Source organism: Martes martes (assembly GCF_963455335.1).
Source record: "Martes martes genome assembly, chromosome: 10".
Taxonomy (NCBI): Eukaryota; Metazoa; Chordata; class Mammalia; order Carnivora; family Mustelidae; genus Martes; species Martes martes.
The window spans coordinates 8,266,769-8,283,024 of record NC_137898.1 but is presented as its reverse complement, the minus strand read 5'-3'; the positions used below and the strand labels follow the sequence as shown (position 1 = coordinate 8,283,024).

General features: G+C 41.7%; 1 protein-coding gene across 3 annotated transcripts in view; it reads left to right on the top strand.

The window, feature by feature from the left end:
• The window catches only part of RTN3 (reticulon 3), a 68,462-nt gene that overhangs the window by 46,724 nt on the left and 5,482 nt on the right, over positions 1-16,256 (top strand). For all 3 annotated transcript variants that reach the window (XM_080817315.1, XM_080817317.1, XM_080817316.1), the window contains 4 exons: positions 11,637-11,844; positions 14,410-14,548; positions 15,001-15,070; positions 16,047-16,093. In XM_080817315.1, coding sequence (XP_080673441.1) covers positions 11,637-11,844; positions 14,410-14,548; positions 15,001-15,070; positions 16,047-16,093 — 464 coding nt within the window. The remainder of the gene's footprint in view (positions 1-11,636; positions 11,845-14,409; positions 14,549-15,000; positions 15,071-16,046; positions 16,094-16,256) is intronic.

The following is a 16,256-nucleotide window of genomic DNA, read 5'->3' as shown; positions in this document are numbered from 1 at the left end:
TGGAAATAGAACTGATTGTATATATTGACCCTGTATCTTGCAACTTTGCTAAACTCACTTACTGGTTCTATCAGCTGTCCTGTCGATTGCATCACATTTTCTAAATAGGCAGTCATGCCATCTGTAAATAATAGTTTTACTTCTTTTCCAATTTGAATGTGTTTTGTTTCCTCCTCTTGACTTGCTACACTGGCAAGAATTCTCATACAGTGTTCAGTAGAAGTAGTGAGAGAGAACATCCTTTCCTCTTTTCATTAAATAGGACATTAGCTCTAGGTTTCTTGGAGATTCCCTTTACCAAGTTGAGGAAATTCTATAACCTAGCAGTTTGCTACTTTTGAAAGGTTGTTGAAACCTTGCTGAAAGGTTTTATCAGAGGGGATATTAGGTTTTCTTAAATGCCTTTTCTGTATCTTTTGAGATGATCGTATGATATTTTTTAGTTTTAGTTTATCAATGTGGTGAGTTAATAGTGAATGATTATGAATGTTAAACCAATCTTGCATGTTTGTGGAAAAACCCCACTTGATCACAGTTTATTCTTTTTATATATTGTTGGGTTTGATTTACTGAAATCGTGTTAAGAAATTTTTGCATCTCGGGGGTGCCTGGATGGTTCAGTCGGTTAAGTGTCACCTTTGGCTCAGGTCATGATCCCAAGGGTCCTGGGATAGAGCCCACATCAGGCTCCCTACTCAGTCGGGAGTCTGCTTCTACCTCTGCCGCTCCCCTTCCTTCTGCTCATGCTCTCTCGCACACACGCACTCACGTTCTTTCTCTCAAATAAAATCTTAAAGAAAAAAGAAATTTTTCTGTGTTCATGAACAATATTGCTTGGTATAGTTTTGGAGTCCAGGTAATGCTGGCCTTCTAAAATGTGTTGAAAGACATTACCTTTTCATTTTATTGGATGAGTTTTTGTAGAATTGGAATTATTTTTTGTTAATGTTTGGCTGAATTCCCCAGTGATGCCATCTGGGCCTGGAATTTTCAGAGTGGGAAGCATTTTATTTGTTTTATTTCATCAATAGATAGGGGACTAGTCAGTTTATTTTTAGAATGAACTTTGGTAGTTTGTGTCTTTGGAAGAATTTGTCCACTTTATCTAAATTATCTAATTTAGGGGCACCAGGGTGGCTCAGTGGGTTAAAGCCTCTGCCTTCGGCTCAGGTTGTGATCCCAGGGTCCTGGGATCGAGCCCCACATTGGGCTCTCTGCTCAAAGGGGAGCCTGCTTCCCCCTCTCTTTCTCTGCCTGCCTCTCTGCCTACTTGTGATCTGTCTGTCAAGTAAACAAAATCTTAATAAATAAATAAATAATCTAATTTATTGGCATACTGTTGTTCATAATACTCCCTTATTATTATTATTATTATTTTTAGATTTTATTTGTTTATTTGACATACCATAGAGAGAGCACAAGCAGGGGGACATCAGGCAAAGGGAGAAGGAGAAGCAGGCTCCCTGCCCAGCAGGGAGCCTGATGCGGGACTGGTTCCCAGGTTCCTGGGATAATGACCTGAGCCAAAGGCAGACGCTTAACCAACTGAGCCACCTAGGCGCACCCTTTATTATCCTTTTAATGTCTGTAGTGATGTCACCTCTCTCATTCTTGGTACTAGCAGTTTTTTTACTCTTTTACCTTTTCTTGATCAATCTAGTTAGAGTTTTATCTGTTTTACTGATACTCAAAGAACTGTGGCTTCATTAATTTTCTGTTATTTTTCTGTTACTTGTTTCACTGATGTCTGCTCTGATTTTTAAAAAAAGACTGTATTTACTTATTTGAGAGAGAGAGAGAGAGAGCATGAGCAGGGGGAAGGGCAGAGAAACAAGCAGACTCCCTGCTGAACAGGAATCCTGACAGGGGGTCAATCCCAGGACCCTGAGATCCTGACCTGAGCTGAAGTCACTCAACTGACTGAGCTACCCCAGTTCCCCGATGTCTGCTCTGATTTTTACTATTTACTTTCTTCTGTTTCTTGGGGTTCAGGTTCTTTTTCTAGTTTTTTAGGGTTGCAGCTAAGATCATTCATTTGCTATCTTCTTTGTTAACACACACACTTTCATACTATGTATTACTTTAGTTGGATCCCACAAGTTTTGTTGTTGGTGTTGGGTTTTGTTTTTTTTTTTTAGATCCCACAAGTTTTTATTTTCATTCAGTTAAAAACACTTTCTAATTTCCCTGTTGATTTCCTCTTTGATTTGTTTAGAAGTGTCTTTAGTTTACAAATAATGAAGGTTTCCCCAATTATCTTTCTTTCCAAATATCTTTTGTTATAGTTTCTAATACAATTACCTTGTAGCCAGAAAACATAAAAGTGACTTGAATCCTTTAAAATGTTTTGGGGGGGTTGCCTGGTGGCTCTGTAGACTACGTGCCTAGCTCTTGATTTCGGCTCAGGTCATGATCTCAGGGTCATGAGATCAAGCCCCATGTCAGGTTCCACGTTTGGCATGGAGTCTGCTTAAGGTTCTCTCTCTCCTTCTGCCTCTGTCCCTCCCCTGCCTCATGCATGTGCATGTGTGCTCTCCCTCTCTCTCAAAATAAATCTTTAAATGTATCAGGACTGTTTCATGGCCCAGGATTTGGTTTAACTTGGTGAATGTTCTACATATCCTTGAATGTACATTCTGCTGCTGTTATGCAGAGTGTTCTATAAATGTCAAGGTTAGATTGGTTAATAGTGTTTGTCTTCTATATTTTTATTGATTTTTCTATCTACTTTCTATCTTATTGAGAGAGAGGGATATTGAAATTCTTAACTATATATATTATACCTTTATTGAGGTATAATTCACATATACTATATACTATATATAAATGGATTTATATAATATATATACTAAATGTATATAATATGTAAATGGATTTATATATAAAATCAATTTAAAATGTACAACTGAATGTTTTTTATCATCACTATCCAATTTTAGAACATTTTAGTCCCCCTACAGAAAAGGAACCCCATACTCATTAGCATTCACTCCGCATTTCCCACCACCACCACCACAGCCCTAAACAACAACTAACCGTATTGCCTGTGCCTATAGATTTGCTTATACTGGATATTTTATATAAGTGGAATCATGCAGGGGTGCCTGGGTGGCTCAGTGGGTTAAGCCTCTGCCTTCGGCTCAGGTCATGATCTCAGGGTCCTGGGATCGAGCCCCGCATCGGGCTCTCTGCTCAGCAGGGAGCCTGCTTCCTCCTCTCTCTCTCTGCCTGCCTCTCTGCCTACTTGTGATCTCTGTCTGTCAAATAAATAAATAAAATCTTAAAAAAAAAAGGTGGAATCATGCAATATATGGTCTCTTATAATTGGCTTCTTTCACTTAGCCTGATGTTTTCAAATTTTAGCCACGTCGTAGCAGGTAGCGTTAGAACCTTTTTATTGCCGTGTAATAATTACATTGTATGGATATATACTACATTTTATTCATCTGTTCATCAGTTGATGGACATTTGGATTGTTTTCCCTTTTTGGCTATTGCGAATAATGTTTCTGATAAATATTAGTGTACACAAATTTCTGTGTTGTTGTATGTTTTTATTTCTTGAGCATTTGCCTTAGAGTGGAAATGCTGGGTCATATAATAACTATGTTTAGCTTTTTGAGGAACTGCCAAACTGTTCTCCCAAGTGGCTGTACCATTCATTCTTCATTCCCGCTAAGGATGTAGGAGGATTCCAATTTCTCTGTGTCCTTGCCAGTCGTTGTTACTGTATTCTTTATGGTAACTATCCTGGTGGGTTCATTGTGGTTTTGACTTGTACTTCCCTAATGACCGATGATGTGGAGCATCTTTTTAGGTGCTTATTGGGCATTTGTAGTCTTTGGAGAATTGTCTGTTTACATTCCTTGTTTATCTTTCAGTTGGGCTAATTGTTTAAAAGATTTTATTTATTTATTTATTTATTTATTTATTTATTTATTTATTTGACAGAGAGAGAGATCACAAGTAGGCAGAGAGGCAGGCAGAGAGGGGGAGGGAAGCAGGTTCCTCGCCGAGCAGAGAGCCCAATGTGGGGCTCGATCCCAGGATGCTGAGATCATGACCTGAGCCGAAGGCAGAGGCTCAACCCACTGAGCCACTCAGGCACCCTCAGTTGGGCTATTTTTTAATTACTGAGTTTTGTAATTCTTTATATATTCTTACTATATTTTGGACACAAATACCTTATCAGATACATAATTTGCAAATATATTCTCTCACTTTCTGACTTCTGTCACTTTCTTGGGACCATTTACAGCATAAAGTAGTTTTGATGTAGTGCTGCTTATCTGGTGTTTCTTTGTCACTTGTGCTTTTGGTTGAGTAATCACTGCCTAACCCAATGTCCCAAAGATTTACTCCTGTTTTTTTTTTTTTAAGATTTTATATATTTATTTGACATAGAAAGAGCACACAAGTCGGGGGGGCAGAGGCAGAGGGAGAAGCAGAGGGAGAGCAGGGAGCCCAAGGCGGGGCTCGATCCCAGGACCCCGAGATCAATACCTAAACTGAAGGCAGACACTTAACCAACTGAGCCACGCAGGCGCCCCTCCTGTTTTCTTTTTTAAGTTTTTATTTTAATTCCGGTTAGTTAACATACAGTACAATACAGTGTTATATATTAGTTTCAGGTGTACAGTACAGTGATTCAGCAGTTCCATGCATCTCTGGTGCTTATCACGAGTGCGTTCCTTCATTTCCATCACCTGTTTTTAACTCCTGTTTTCTTCTAAGAGTTTTAAGATAGCTTCTCACTTTTCTGAAACAACCATTTATCTTTTTCTTTTTCCGTAAACCTTCTTCACCACCTTGCCCCCACCTCCGCTGGTAACCTCAGCACTTTTTTGTTGAGAAACTAGAAGCATTCAGAAAGAAATCCCTCTTCCTGCAATCTTCACATCTGTGAATTGGCCTGTGCCTCTCATCGTCTTTGCTGCTCTAACAAGGGTCAACCCCTTCATCTGGGCTCTGGATCTCTATCCTGCCTTTCTCCTAACTACTGCTTCTGGCCCCTTGAGCCTCTTGCTGTTTGTGTCCTCATATAAGCATGCTTTAGTGTGTCCCATCTTTGAAAAGCTTCCCCTTGGCCCAAATGTCCCTACTTCCCTTCACAGCCAGACTTCATAGGCATTTCCTCTCACACGGCCTCCACATCTCACCACTAATTCCTCTTCCGCTCCCTCCAATTGCTTGTGCTCGTATCACTCCACTGAACAGCTTTTTTTTTTTTTAAGATATTATTTATTTTGACAGAAAGAGAGCATGAATGAGGAGGGGCAGAGGGAGAGAGAATCCCAGTCTCAGGACCCGACTGAGATCATGGCCTGAGCCTGCGTCAAGAGTTGGGTGCCCAGCTCACTGAGCCACCCAGGTGCCCCTGCGCTGAATAGTTTTAATCAGAGCATCAGCTTCTCTCCATGTTGCCAAGTCCACGGTTACCTTTTCCTTATTCAAGCTCAGCAGAATTCGCCAGTTTCCACACCTTCTCCTCAAAGTACTTTTCTCTCCACTTCTATGATACTCTCCTAGTTCTCTCCTACCTCCCTGGTGATTGCTTCCGTTTTCTTCCACTAGCTCCTCTAGTTTTTTTGTTTGTTTGTTTTTTGTTTTTTTTAAGATTTTATTTATTTATTTGACACAGAGAGAAATCACAAGGAGGCAGAGAGGCAGGCAGAGAGAGAGAGGGAGAAGCAGGCTCCCCACTGAGCAGAGAGCCCGACACGGGGCTCGATCTCAGGACCCTAAAATAGCTCCTCTAGTTTTACACCATTACTAAATATCAGAGTGCCATTGAATTAAGACCTGGGCCGCCTTCTCTATCAATCGTAGGTAACCTCATCCATTTTTTATGACTTTTAAATATTATTTGTGTGCTGGTGAAGTCCAAATGTATATTTCCTGCTCAGACTTGGCCTGTGTGCTGTGCACGGGTGGATCTAACTGCTTTCTTTAATTATGGATATCTCGAACATCCATCCCAAAATTAAAATGCTCTGTACTCTGCTCTTCCTTACCCCACCTCATTAAATGACACCACAGCCATCTATTGTGTCCCACATTTAGTCCACCACCAAGTTCTGCCTATTCTACCTCCAAAATATAGCCCTGATCTGTCCACTCTTTTCCATCCTGACTGCCCCCATCCTAATCTAAATGACCATCATCTTGCACTTGAACCTCCGTGTTAGCCTCCTTATGGTCTCTCTGCCTATACTGTTGCCCACCCCAACCCATTTTCTATGCAGTAGAAGTGTTCCCTCTTTTAAAAATACAATATACCATGTTATTCTCCTGCTTGACTTTAGTGGCTTCTCATTTCACCTGAAGTTAAAATTCAAGCTCCTTACCTTGCTTTGTGAAAGTACTCCATGATCTAGCTCTTGCCAGTCTCCAGCCTTGTCACATCCTCTGGCTCTTTGCATGGCCAGCTCCTTCTCATTTTTCACATCTCACTTGTCATGTCAGTCCTCCAAAGAGCCTTTTTCTGACTGCTAGATTCGATTGTTCCTGTGGACTCACACATTACTCTCATCGTGGCACAATGGATTCATATCCTTCTGGGCCTCTTGTACACATGACTCTTAGCTTATTGTTATTCATGCCTCTCTTTCTGCCTGGAAAGTAAGGATCTTGTTTACCTTGTTCACTGTTGTGTTACATTCCCAGTGCCCAGTACTTGCCTGGCACATGGTAGGCACTTAAGCTTGCTGAGAGAGGTGCGTGGGTGGCTCAGTTAGTTGAGCAACTAACTCTTGATTTCAGTTCAGGTCATGATCTCAGGGTCATGAGATTGAGCCCTGCCTCAGGCTCTGTGCTCAGTATGGAGCCTGCTTAAGATTCTCCCCTCTTCCTTTGCCCACCACCCTCCCCCTCCTGCACACACACTCTTTCTCTCAAAAAATAAAAATAAAAAATCAAGTTTGCTGAGAGAAGAGAGGGCTGGGAAAGGAAGGAAAAGAACACATTGAAAATAAGGAATTTCCTATTTTTTAAAAATTCTATACTGAAGTAGGGGGAGCAGATAAGTGAAAGTAGAAGAGAGAAAAAACATTTTATGGAACCAAACCATTGCAGGCTCTTGGTGCTTTTCTGGTTGTGAAGCAAACACCAAAACCAAGTCTAGAGGCTTCACCATTTTAAACTTTCAGCAGCTTCCTCTTTTATTGCCGTTTTCTTTCCTTTTTTTTTTTTTTTTTTTTTTTTAAGATTATTTATCAGAGAGAGGAGGAGAAGCATCAGCTCCTGCTGATCAGGGAGCCTGATGTGGGGCTCCATCCCAGGCCCCTGGGATTGTGACCTGATCCAAAGGAGACACTTAACTGACTGAGCCATCAGGTGTCCCCGTGCCATTTTCTTCATGTGTTTTGTCCTCCTGACTCGCCCTTGACAATCAGAGGACAGCACTTCCAGACTGTGCCAAGTTCCTTTCTTTGGTATTGTATCATATCGTGTACTCAGATCCTTGGTCCACTGTACTTGATGGGCTCCAGGTGCAGAACCTTGGCCTCTGTGAGAGGAAACGAATGCAGACTGCGGTTAATTAGCCCATGCTTTAAGCACTTAACGGCAGATCTGAAGAAAACTAAAGCAGAATAAGGAGATGGAGCGTGATCAAAGGAGGGGTATGTTCGGTGGGATGGGCAGTCTGAGGGCAGTATCCCATGAACCAGGACCCAAATGAGGTGAAGGAGCAAGTCATGTGACATTGTGGAGGAAGAGCATCCCAGACCGAGGTTTGAGGGATTAACCAGCCTTCCTTTCCTTCTGTTAGAGCCCCTTTAATCAGTGTGTCCCTCTTCTAGAGACCATAATTCTACCATTGAGTTTTTTTTAAAAGATTTTATTTATTTATTTGACAGAGAGATCACAAGTAGGCAGGGAGGCAGGCAGAGAGAGAGGAGGAAACAGGCTCCCCACTGAGCAGAGAGCCCGATGGCAGAGCTCGATCCCAGGACCCCGAGATCATGACCTGAGCCGAAGGCAGAGGCTTAACCCGCTGAGCCACCCAGGTGCCCCTCTACCATTGATTTTCAAGGCCCAGCCTAGGGACTTCTGTACTGTTATGTAGGTTGTGTACTGCACACCTCTATGGGACACAATTCACGTATGTTATCACTGTAGGTTTCACTATTTCTTCCGATGATCTTCCAGCAGATGGCAGTAAGGTTCATGAAGACAGGGTGGCTTTTGCTAATCTAGATTTGCTTATACGCTAGTGTCATTACCTCTCTTTGATACATTGAGGTCTTTTTCTCTCTGGGCTCCAGTCTTACCCTGTAAGCTTTTCTTTTTTCTTTTTCTGTGTTTCTTTCAAATATTTTAAACTTAAAGAATTCCAAGTATAGTACAAAAAACTCACACATAACCTTCATTCTAGTTCACCAGTTGTTAACATTTGCCTACTGTTGCTTTATTTCTCCCACATTCTCTCCATAGATACATGTTTTTTTCTTTCTTTTCTTTTTTTTTTTTTTTAAGATTTTATGTCTTTATTTGACAGACATAGATCACAAGTAGGCAGAGAGGCAGGCAGAGAGAGAGAGGGGAGGAAGCAGGCTCCCCGCTGAGCAGAGAGCCCGATGCGGGGCTCGATCCCAGGACCCTGGGATCATGACCTGAGCCGAAGGCAGAGGCTTTAACCCACTGAGCCACCCAGGCGCCCCTATTTTTTTTTTTAAGATTTCATTTATTTATTTGAGAGAAAGACAGAAGAGAGCACAAGCAGGGCAAAGGGAGAGGGACAGGCAGACTCCTGGCTGAATAGGGAGCCCAACATGGGGCCTGAAGCCAGGACGCTGAGATCATGACCCAAGCTGAAGGCAGACACTTAACTGAGCCACCCAGGCACCTGATACATGTTTTTTCCTGAACTGTTTAAGAGCTGATTGCAAACATCCCGCCCCTTCACACCCCTTTCCACTTTAGAGTGTTTGTGTTTGTCTTCGTTTTGGGGGGGGGGGGTTGTTTTTTTTTTTAAGATTTTATTTATTTATTTGACAGAGATCACAAGTAGGCAGAGGCAGGCAGAGAGAGAAGGGGGGAAGCAGGCTCCCCACTGAGCAGAGAGCCCGATGCAGGGCTCGATCCCAGGACCCTGAGATCAGGACCCGAGCCAAAGGCAGAGGCTTAACCCACTGAGACACCCAGGAGCCCCTGTCTTCATTTTTGAGCAAGAATTTTTTTCAAGAATGTACATAGCCACAGTACACTTACTATATTTAGGAAGTTTAATATTGATACCATATAGCTGACCCTTGAACATCATGGTAACAGGCAGTGAGTACCATGTAGTCAAAAATTCACATATAACTTTAATTCTCCAAAAACATAACTACTAATCACATACTGTTAACCAGAAGCCTTACCGCTAACGTGAACAGTCGGCTAACACACATTGTGTATGTTCTGTGCACTGTATACTATATGCTCAGAGTAAGCCAGAGAAAAGAAAATGTCATTATGAAAGTCAAAAGGAAGAAAAAATACATTTATAAGTACTATACTGTATTTATTGGGGAAAAATCCATGAAAATGAGCCCTGCCGTTCAAGCACCTGTTGTTGAAGGATCACCTGTGCTTTTATCAGTTACGTAGTCCACGTCCAGATTTTGTCTCTGTCCCAGTGGTGTCCTTTACAGCCATTTGTACCCCTTTATCCAATGTTCAGTCTGTAGTCCTCACAGGTGACATTTATGTGTTCTCAAATCTTACCTCCTTTATTTTTTGCTATTTTTTTATTAAATAATAAGTACAGTGTCACGCATACCAGGTGTGCAGAGTAATGGTTCAGCAGTGCTGTGCATTACTTGGCGCTCGTCGCAGTAAGTGTACCCACTCCAAATCCCCTTCACCCCCCTCCCACCTCCCCTCTGGCAAGCACCCAGTGTATTCCCTGTAGTTAGGAGTCAGGTTTGTCTCTTTCCTTTGTTCACTTGTTTATTACTTTGCACATGTGGACGAAATCATAGGGTATTTGTCTCTGTTTGACTTATTTCACCTAGGGTTGTCCCCTCTACGTCCATCCATGTTGTGAATTTCTCAGTCTGGGTTTTCTGGTGTTTTATTAGATCTTGGTTCTTTGTTATTGGCAAGAATACCCCAGAAGTGATGTTGTGTCCTCGGTGCATTACACCAAAGAGGCACATGATTATCTGTTCCATTCGGAAGCATTCTGTGTTGAAACTGTGCTTGTGGTCTTAGGAGCAGTGACGTCTGTATACTTAGACTCTCTGACTATAGGAATCCTGCTTAGTATTTGCTCTCCTAAGAAGGCAGCACTCTGTTCAGCTTTCTGTCCCATCAGGTGAGCCTGATTTGCCTCCCAGCTCTCTTCCTTTGCATTCTCCTCAGGAATCATAATGCCTCTTAACTTCTAGTGCCACATCCCTTGGTTGGACTCTGTCAGCCAGGGATTGTTTCTTCTGTACAGTCAGCATACCTTCAGGGTGAAAAGTTTCAAGTTAGGTTCTGTTGGCTCTAGCAAGGTTAGGCTTCAGAGGTGAATATTGTAGCTGGAATATGGTGCCACGGGGTCCACTTGAACAGATTCAAGTTCGTTTACCCTCAATCACAGCCTCACAGGCCTGTCCTATTTTGATTTTAATTAAAATGTGAGTGTTTACTATAGGTCGTTTACAATGCTAAGCATTCTGCATTGGCGTCCTATAAAAACAACTCTAGGAAATAGGTGTTACTTTCCTTTACAAAAGAAAAAACAAAGCTTTAGAATGGTAATGTAAGACAGTATGGCTAAAAGTTAACCAGGATTCAGACTCATATCTCTCCAGCTCTAAAGTCCTTGCCCTTCTTGATGAACAGAAGAACGCTGCAAAAGGACCATTTGTGTTGAAGTTAATAACCTTCACAGATTGAAATTCAAATACAGGGTCGTTGCTAGACTGATGGTAATTACTAGCAACTTTTACACACAGTTCTTGAGTCTTTAAGTAGAAGAACTTAGATTTTTCCAGTCTGGCTGTCCCTCACCACAAGACCCACTTGTCTGAGACAGTCTTGATTTATACCTATTTCCTAACAATTAGTAATAGTGTCCCCATTCATTTTCAGAGATATTGCGGTTTAGATAATAATGTAGTTCCCTACCCACCCTCCTTCCTGAGTTCTCTTCAGATTAAGAGAGAGACTGGGGTTCCATTGTAGCCAACACGAATAGAGTTTGGTTTCTTTTTATCCACCGCTCTCCTGCTCCCACCCAATTTATTATACGTACCTTAGCTTTGGTTTTTATAGTGATCAGATGAATTTGTCGCCATGGCTTGCTTAATTCAGTCAACCGTTAACAAGAGTGTATCACACTTATTCTACCCTTTCTGTTGAAACATTTCAAGAAATCGATACTTTATCCCGTTGTACTTCAGTAGCCATCTCTAAAAAAAAGAAGTTTCTAAGTTTTTGTGAACCTGTGCAGAAACCACAGGGACCTTCTGCAGTATGAGGTCCTCACTCCTGACCTACAGTTTGATTTTCATTTATCAGATTCTCTTAAGGAGGGGCGCGCCTGAACTGCGTGTTATGTAATTACATGAGCGTAATGCTTCTCGGGTGTGCAGGACACAGCCCAAGAGCAGGCCTGGCCGCGTGGTCCCGTGTAACCTGTGTTCCCTTTTCTTTTGGCAGTGCACGACCTGATTTTCTGGCGAGATGTGAAGAAGACGGGTTTTGTCTTTGGCACCACACTGATCATGCTGCTCTCCCTGGCAGCTTTCAGTGTCATCAGTGTGATTTCTTACCTCATCCTGGCTCTTCTCTCTGTCACCATCAGCTTCAGGGTCTACAAGTCTGTCATCCAAGCTGTACAGAAATCAGAAGAGGGCCATCCCTTCAAGTGAGTAGAAGTATCACAAGTAACACTCGCCAGTTTAGAGAAGGGGTTTGCTGAGGCTGGCGGGCAGGTCTGCCAATCAAACCGGACTAAGTGAAGAATTAGCCTAATGCAGCTGATCCCTCACAGGAGCCGTCAGCTAGAAGCCTTGTCTCTTCAAAAGTGACCAAGTTAGGAGCCAAATACTTTTTGACAAACTAGGGGGTCACACTTTAATATCAAAGAAGACTGCCTGAACTCCTGAGTGGGCCTCCAGGACAGCACCCAGTTAGATGGGGTCCCAAGGACATGCTTAAGTTCCCTGTTATAGTTAACTCTTTTTGTTTTGGTTTGGTTTTGGTTTTGCTTTTTTAAACATTTTTTATTTAAATTCAGTTAATTAACATACAGTGTATTATTAGTTTCAGAGGTAGAGTTCATTGATTCATCAGTCTTATATTATAACACCCAGTGCTCATTATATCACATGCCCTCTTTAATATCCAACACCCAGCTACCCCATCCCCCGCCCCCCCCCATATAGGTAAACCTTAAAACAACTTTGAAATCTCAGTATTGAGGCTGTGCTCTTGGCAATATCAGAATTCATTATGTTTGCTCTTAGTTTTATTACTGATTTCCTTCTTAGCTCTCCTTTAGTTTTCTAAACCACCCCCCACCCCACTCCCCACCCTTTAGTTTTCTTAATACCAGGAGCAAGTCTTGAGGTCAATAGGTCATGCATTTCTAGAATCCACTTGCTAGCTTTTCTGTGTTGTAACTTTATTTTTTTTAAAGATTTTATTTATTTATTTGACAGAGAAAGATCACAAGTAGGCAGAGAGGCAGACAGAAAGAGAGAGAGAGAGAGAGAGAGAGGAGGAAGCAGGCTCCCCACTGAGCAAAGAGCCTGATGCGGGGCTCGATCCCAGGACCCTGAGATCATGACCTGAGCCAAAGGCAGCAGTTTAACCCACTGAGCCACCCAGGCGCCCCTATGTTGTAATTTTTAACAAATGTTTTCCTCACACTTTTCCTCTTGGAAATCTTAGCCCATGAACAATTTTAATATCCGCAAATGGCAGTTTTTTTCAAAGCCTTTTTCTTATAGGGAGAGAAACTCTTCTGTGACCTCTCAAGACTATGACAGAATTGGTGTCTGGCTGCAGCTCTGGTCCTTTTTTATTTTCTCTTGGTGAAAATAGAAGACAATTTAAACTATATGGGGCATTTAAAAAGTTATCACCAATTAATTTTAACAAATCAGTAGCTGTTCACTGAGTGAATAAATGACTTTTTTTTAAGATTTTTTAATTTTTATTTATTTATTTGACAGACAGAGATCACAAGTAGGCAGAGAGGCAGGCAGAGAGAGAGGAAGGGAAGCAGGCTCCCCACCGAGCAGAGAGCCCAATGCGGGGCTCGATCCCAGGACCCTGGGATCACAACCTGAGCCGAAGGCAGAGGCCCCAACCCACTGAGCCACCCAGGCGCCCCAATAAATATGACTTTTGCCACAAGCTCAGGGGTCTTAGGGTTTTTCCTCTTTTGTAGGACACTGTTGTGGATCATAAAATGTGTTTTGCCAAGTTGTATAAATTACGGCATCTATTTTTTATAACTTTTGTATTAGGTAGTAAATACTTTTTTAATAAATAGAAAAGGAAAGCATGTCTGTCTGTTCCTTTTCTGTTTTTCCCTCAAGACTGTAGGCTCTTTAAGGCAAAAGCAGTCTTCTCTTTCTTGATATGCCAGCACATGGCAGAGGGTCTGATACTCAGTAGGCACTCACTAAGTACTGAGTGAATGAACTAGTGATTAGCACATGCTTGCATCTCAATTCTCTAGTGCATCTGTGAACAGAACTCAAGTCTTTGTCTTTTTCTATAGTTGTCCACCCTATCAGACTCAGTATCTCCACCGTCTTTTTTCTTTTGCTAACAAATATTTTATAATGCCTCTTTTAATGTTTTGAAATGAAATTCATAGATAGCTATAAGCAAAATTTCAAAAATAGGCTATACTTGTCATATAAAGGAATGATAAGATGGAAGGTCATTTATAGTAAAATAATATATATTCCAGTCAATATTTAACTGCTTGGACATGACCATACACACTCACAAAACAATAGAGACATTATACACTTAGATGTGTAATCTCCAATACAGATGTTACTTTCCAAAGTAGTGTAAAATATCTTAGTAAAGTTCAGCATACACAAAATACAGTCTTTTTAGAAAATTCAGACTATGTTAAAACTGGGGAAAATACCTTGTTTTTATATGTTCCGGGCTTTTAATAATTATAAATGAATATCCTATGAGGCCATAAAAGTTTATGCAGGGCATAGGACACTACTTTATTGTGTATGACTGCCCCACACTTTGCAGGCATCTGGCATCTTGGCTTCTGTCTGCTGAAAGACGATGGTGCCCTCTCCCCAGCCCATGACAGCGAAAAATGCCCCTACAGATTTCTAAAATGTGCCCTTGGGGGAATTTCACACCCTGAATAACTAACTACTCTACTAGCAGAGATGTTCTTCTTCCATGTCAAATGTATGACTGTTGTTTCTTCTTCTGGAAGAGCCTACCTGGATGTAGACATTACTCTGTCCTCAGAAGCTTTCCATAATTACGTGAATGCTGCCATGGTGCACATCAACCGAGCCCTGAAACTCATTATTCGTCTCTTTCTGGTGGAAGATTTGGTTGACTCCTTGAAGGTCAGTTGCTTCTACAGCGTTCGGTGGTGAGGCTGAGGACAGCCAGGGACTAAGTTATAAATCAGAGGAAAACCAGTAAATAGGGTTTTATCACACAAAAACAAATGTATGCTTATCTCAACCAGCCTGTGAAAAATGGGGATAGGAGTCAGGAGAGGAGGAGACATCTCCTGCACCCGTGGAACTAAGTGCCCTCCCAACAAGGGCAACATCACTGACCAAAACACAGTCACAGTCCGTCTCGGAGCGTCAGAGAACTGCGGAATTCTCTGACGCACCCTGCAAATGTGTGGTGCAGACGAGGTAGAACCTTCGTTGTGACATTATAATTGTGTGTGGCATACGTCCCTAAGTTTATGCAGACTTAATTGGCAAGGGGAGAATGGCATCAGTTAACCTAAATTTTGCATTATGATTGTTCCTGCGTAATCCTCTGATGTTGGCTTTCACAGCTGGCTGTCTTCATGTGGCTGATGACCTATGTTGGTGCCGTTTTCAATGGAATCACCCTTCTGATTCTCGGTAAGGTGACAAGGAAAATGTCTCCATGCTCTTGGAAGTACAGCTAGCCCTGAACAACACAGCTTTGAACTGTGGGATCCCACTTATACGCAGATTTTTTACAGTACAGTATTGTAAATGTATTTTCTCTTGGGATTTTCTGACTAGCATTTTCTTTTCTCTAGCTTACCTTACTGTAAGAATACAGCATATAATATACATACAAAATAATGTGTTGATCAACTCCTTGTGTTCTTGGTAACACTTCTGACCTAGTTTTAAGGGAGTCTAAAGTTATGTGCAGATTTTTGACTCTGTGGGGTATCTGTACTCCTAATCTCCATGATGTTCAGTGGTCATTTGTAATTGGTAAAAAGTAATAGCCAAGAGAATGCCTGGCATGTCTCCACTCCTTCCATGTGGCCAAGCCTTTAACATCTATAAACCTTGAATTAGATGTTGGAAGAAACTGTGTTTATGGCCATAGGTTTTTTGTAAGGTCCTAACTATAAAGAAGTGTCTAAATAGAAGTAAAGGAGAGTTGCCTACATTTGTGTTAAATATAGGGATCTTACAGAAATCATTTTCATAATTTAGAAATTATTTGTGATACAAAGAAAGCCTGTGTACCTGTAGCTAACCATCCTTAATTGAGAGCCCTAAGTAGGATTTCTCATATTTTTTTTTTAAGATTTTATTTATTTATTTGACAGAGAGAGAGTACAAGTAGTCAGAGAGGCAGGCAGGGAGAGAGGAGGAAGCAGGCTCCCTGCTGAGCAGAGAGCCCGATGCGGGGCTCGATCCCAGGACCCTGGGATCATGACCTGAGCCGAAGGCAGAGGCTTTAACCCACTGAGCCACCCAGGCGCCCCCGGATTTCTCATGTTTAAGATTTATGTTTCCCTGTATTTCATGAGGAAAATGTGTGTTACTTGGATCTTGGGTCTTTTTGACTGTCTCACATGTACACTTGCCGTGTCCTATGATTCTCTTACAGCCGAACTGCTCATTTTCAGTGTCCCCATTGTCTATGAGAAGTACAAGGTAAGCACTTGCCTGTTTTGAATCGGATATGCCTGTTGACGTATGACTAGCTTTAGTCCATTTTTTAGTTATTAAAAATTTGGTGTGATCATTTTCTTTTTTTCCTTTTCTTTCTTTCCTTTCTTTTCCTCTCCCTCCCTCCTGCCCTTCCTTCCTTCCTTCC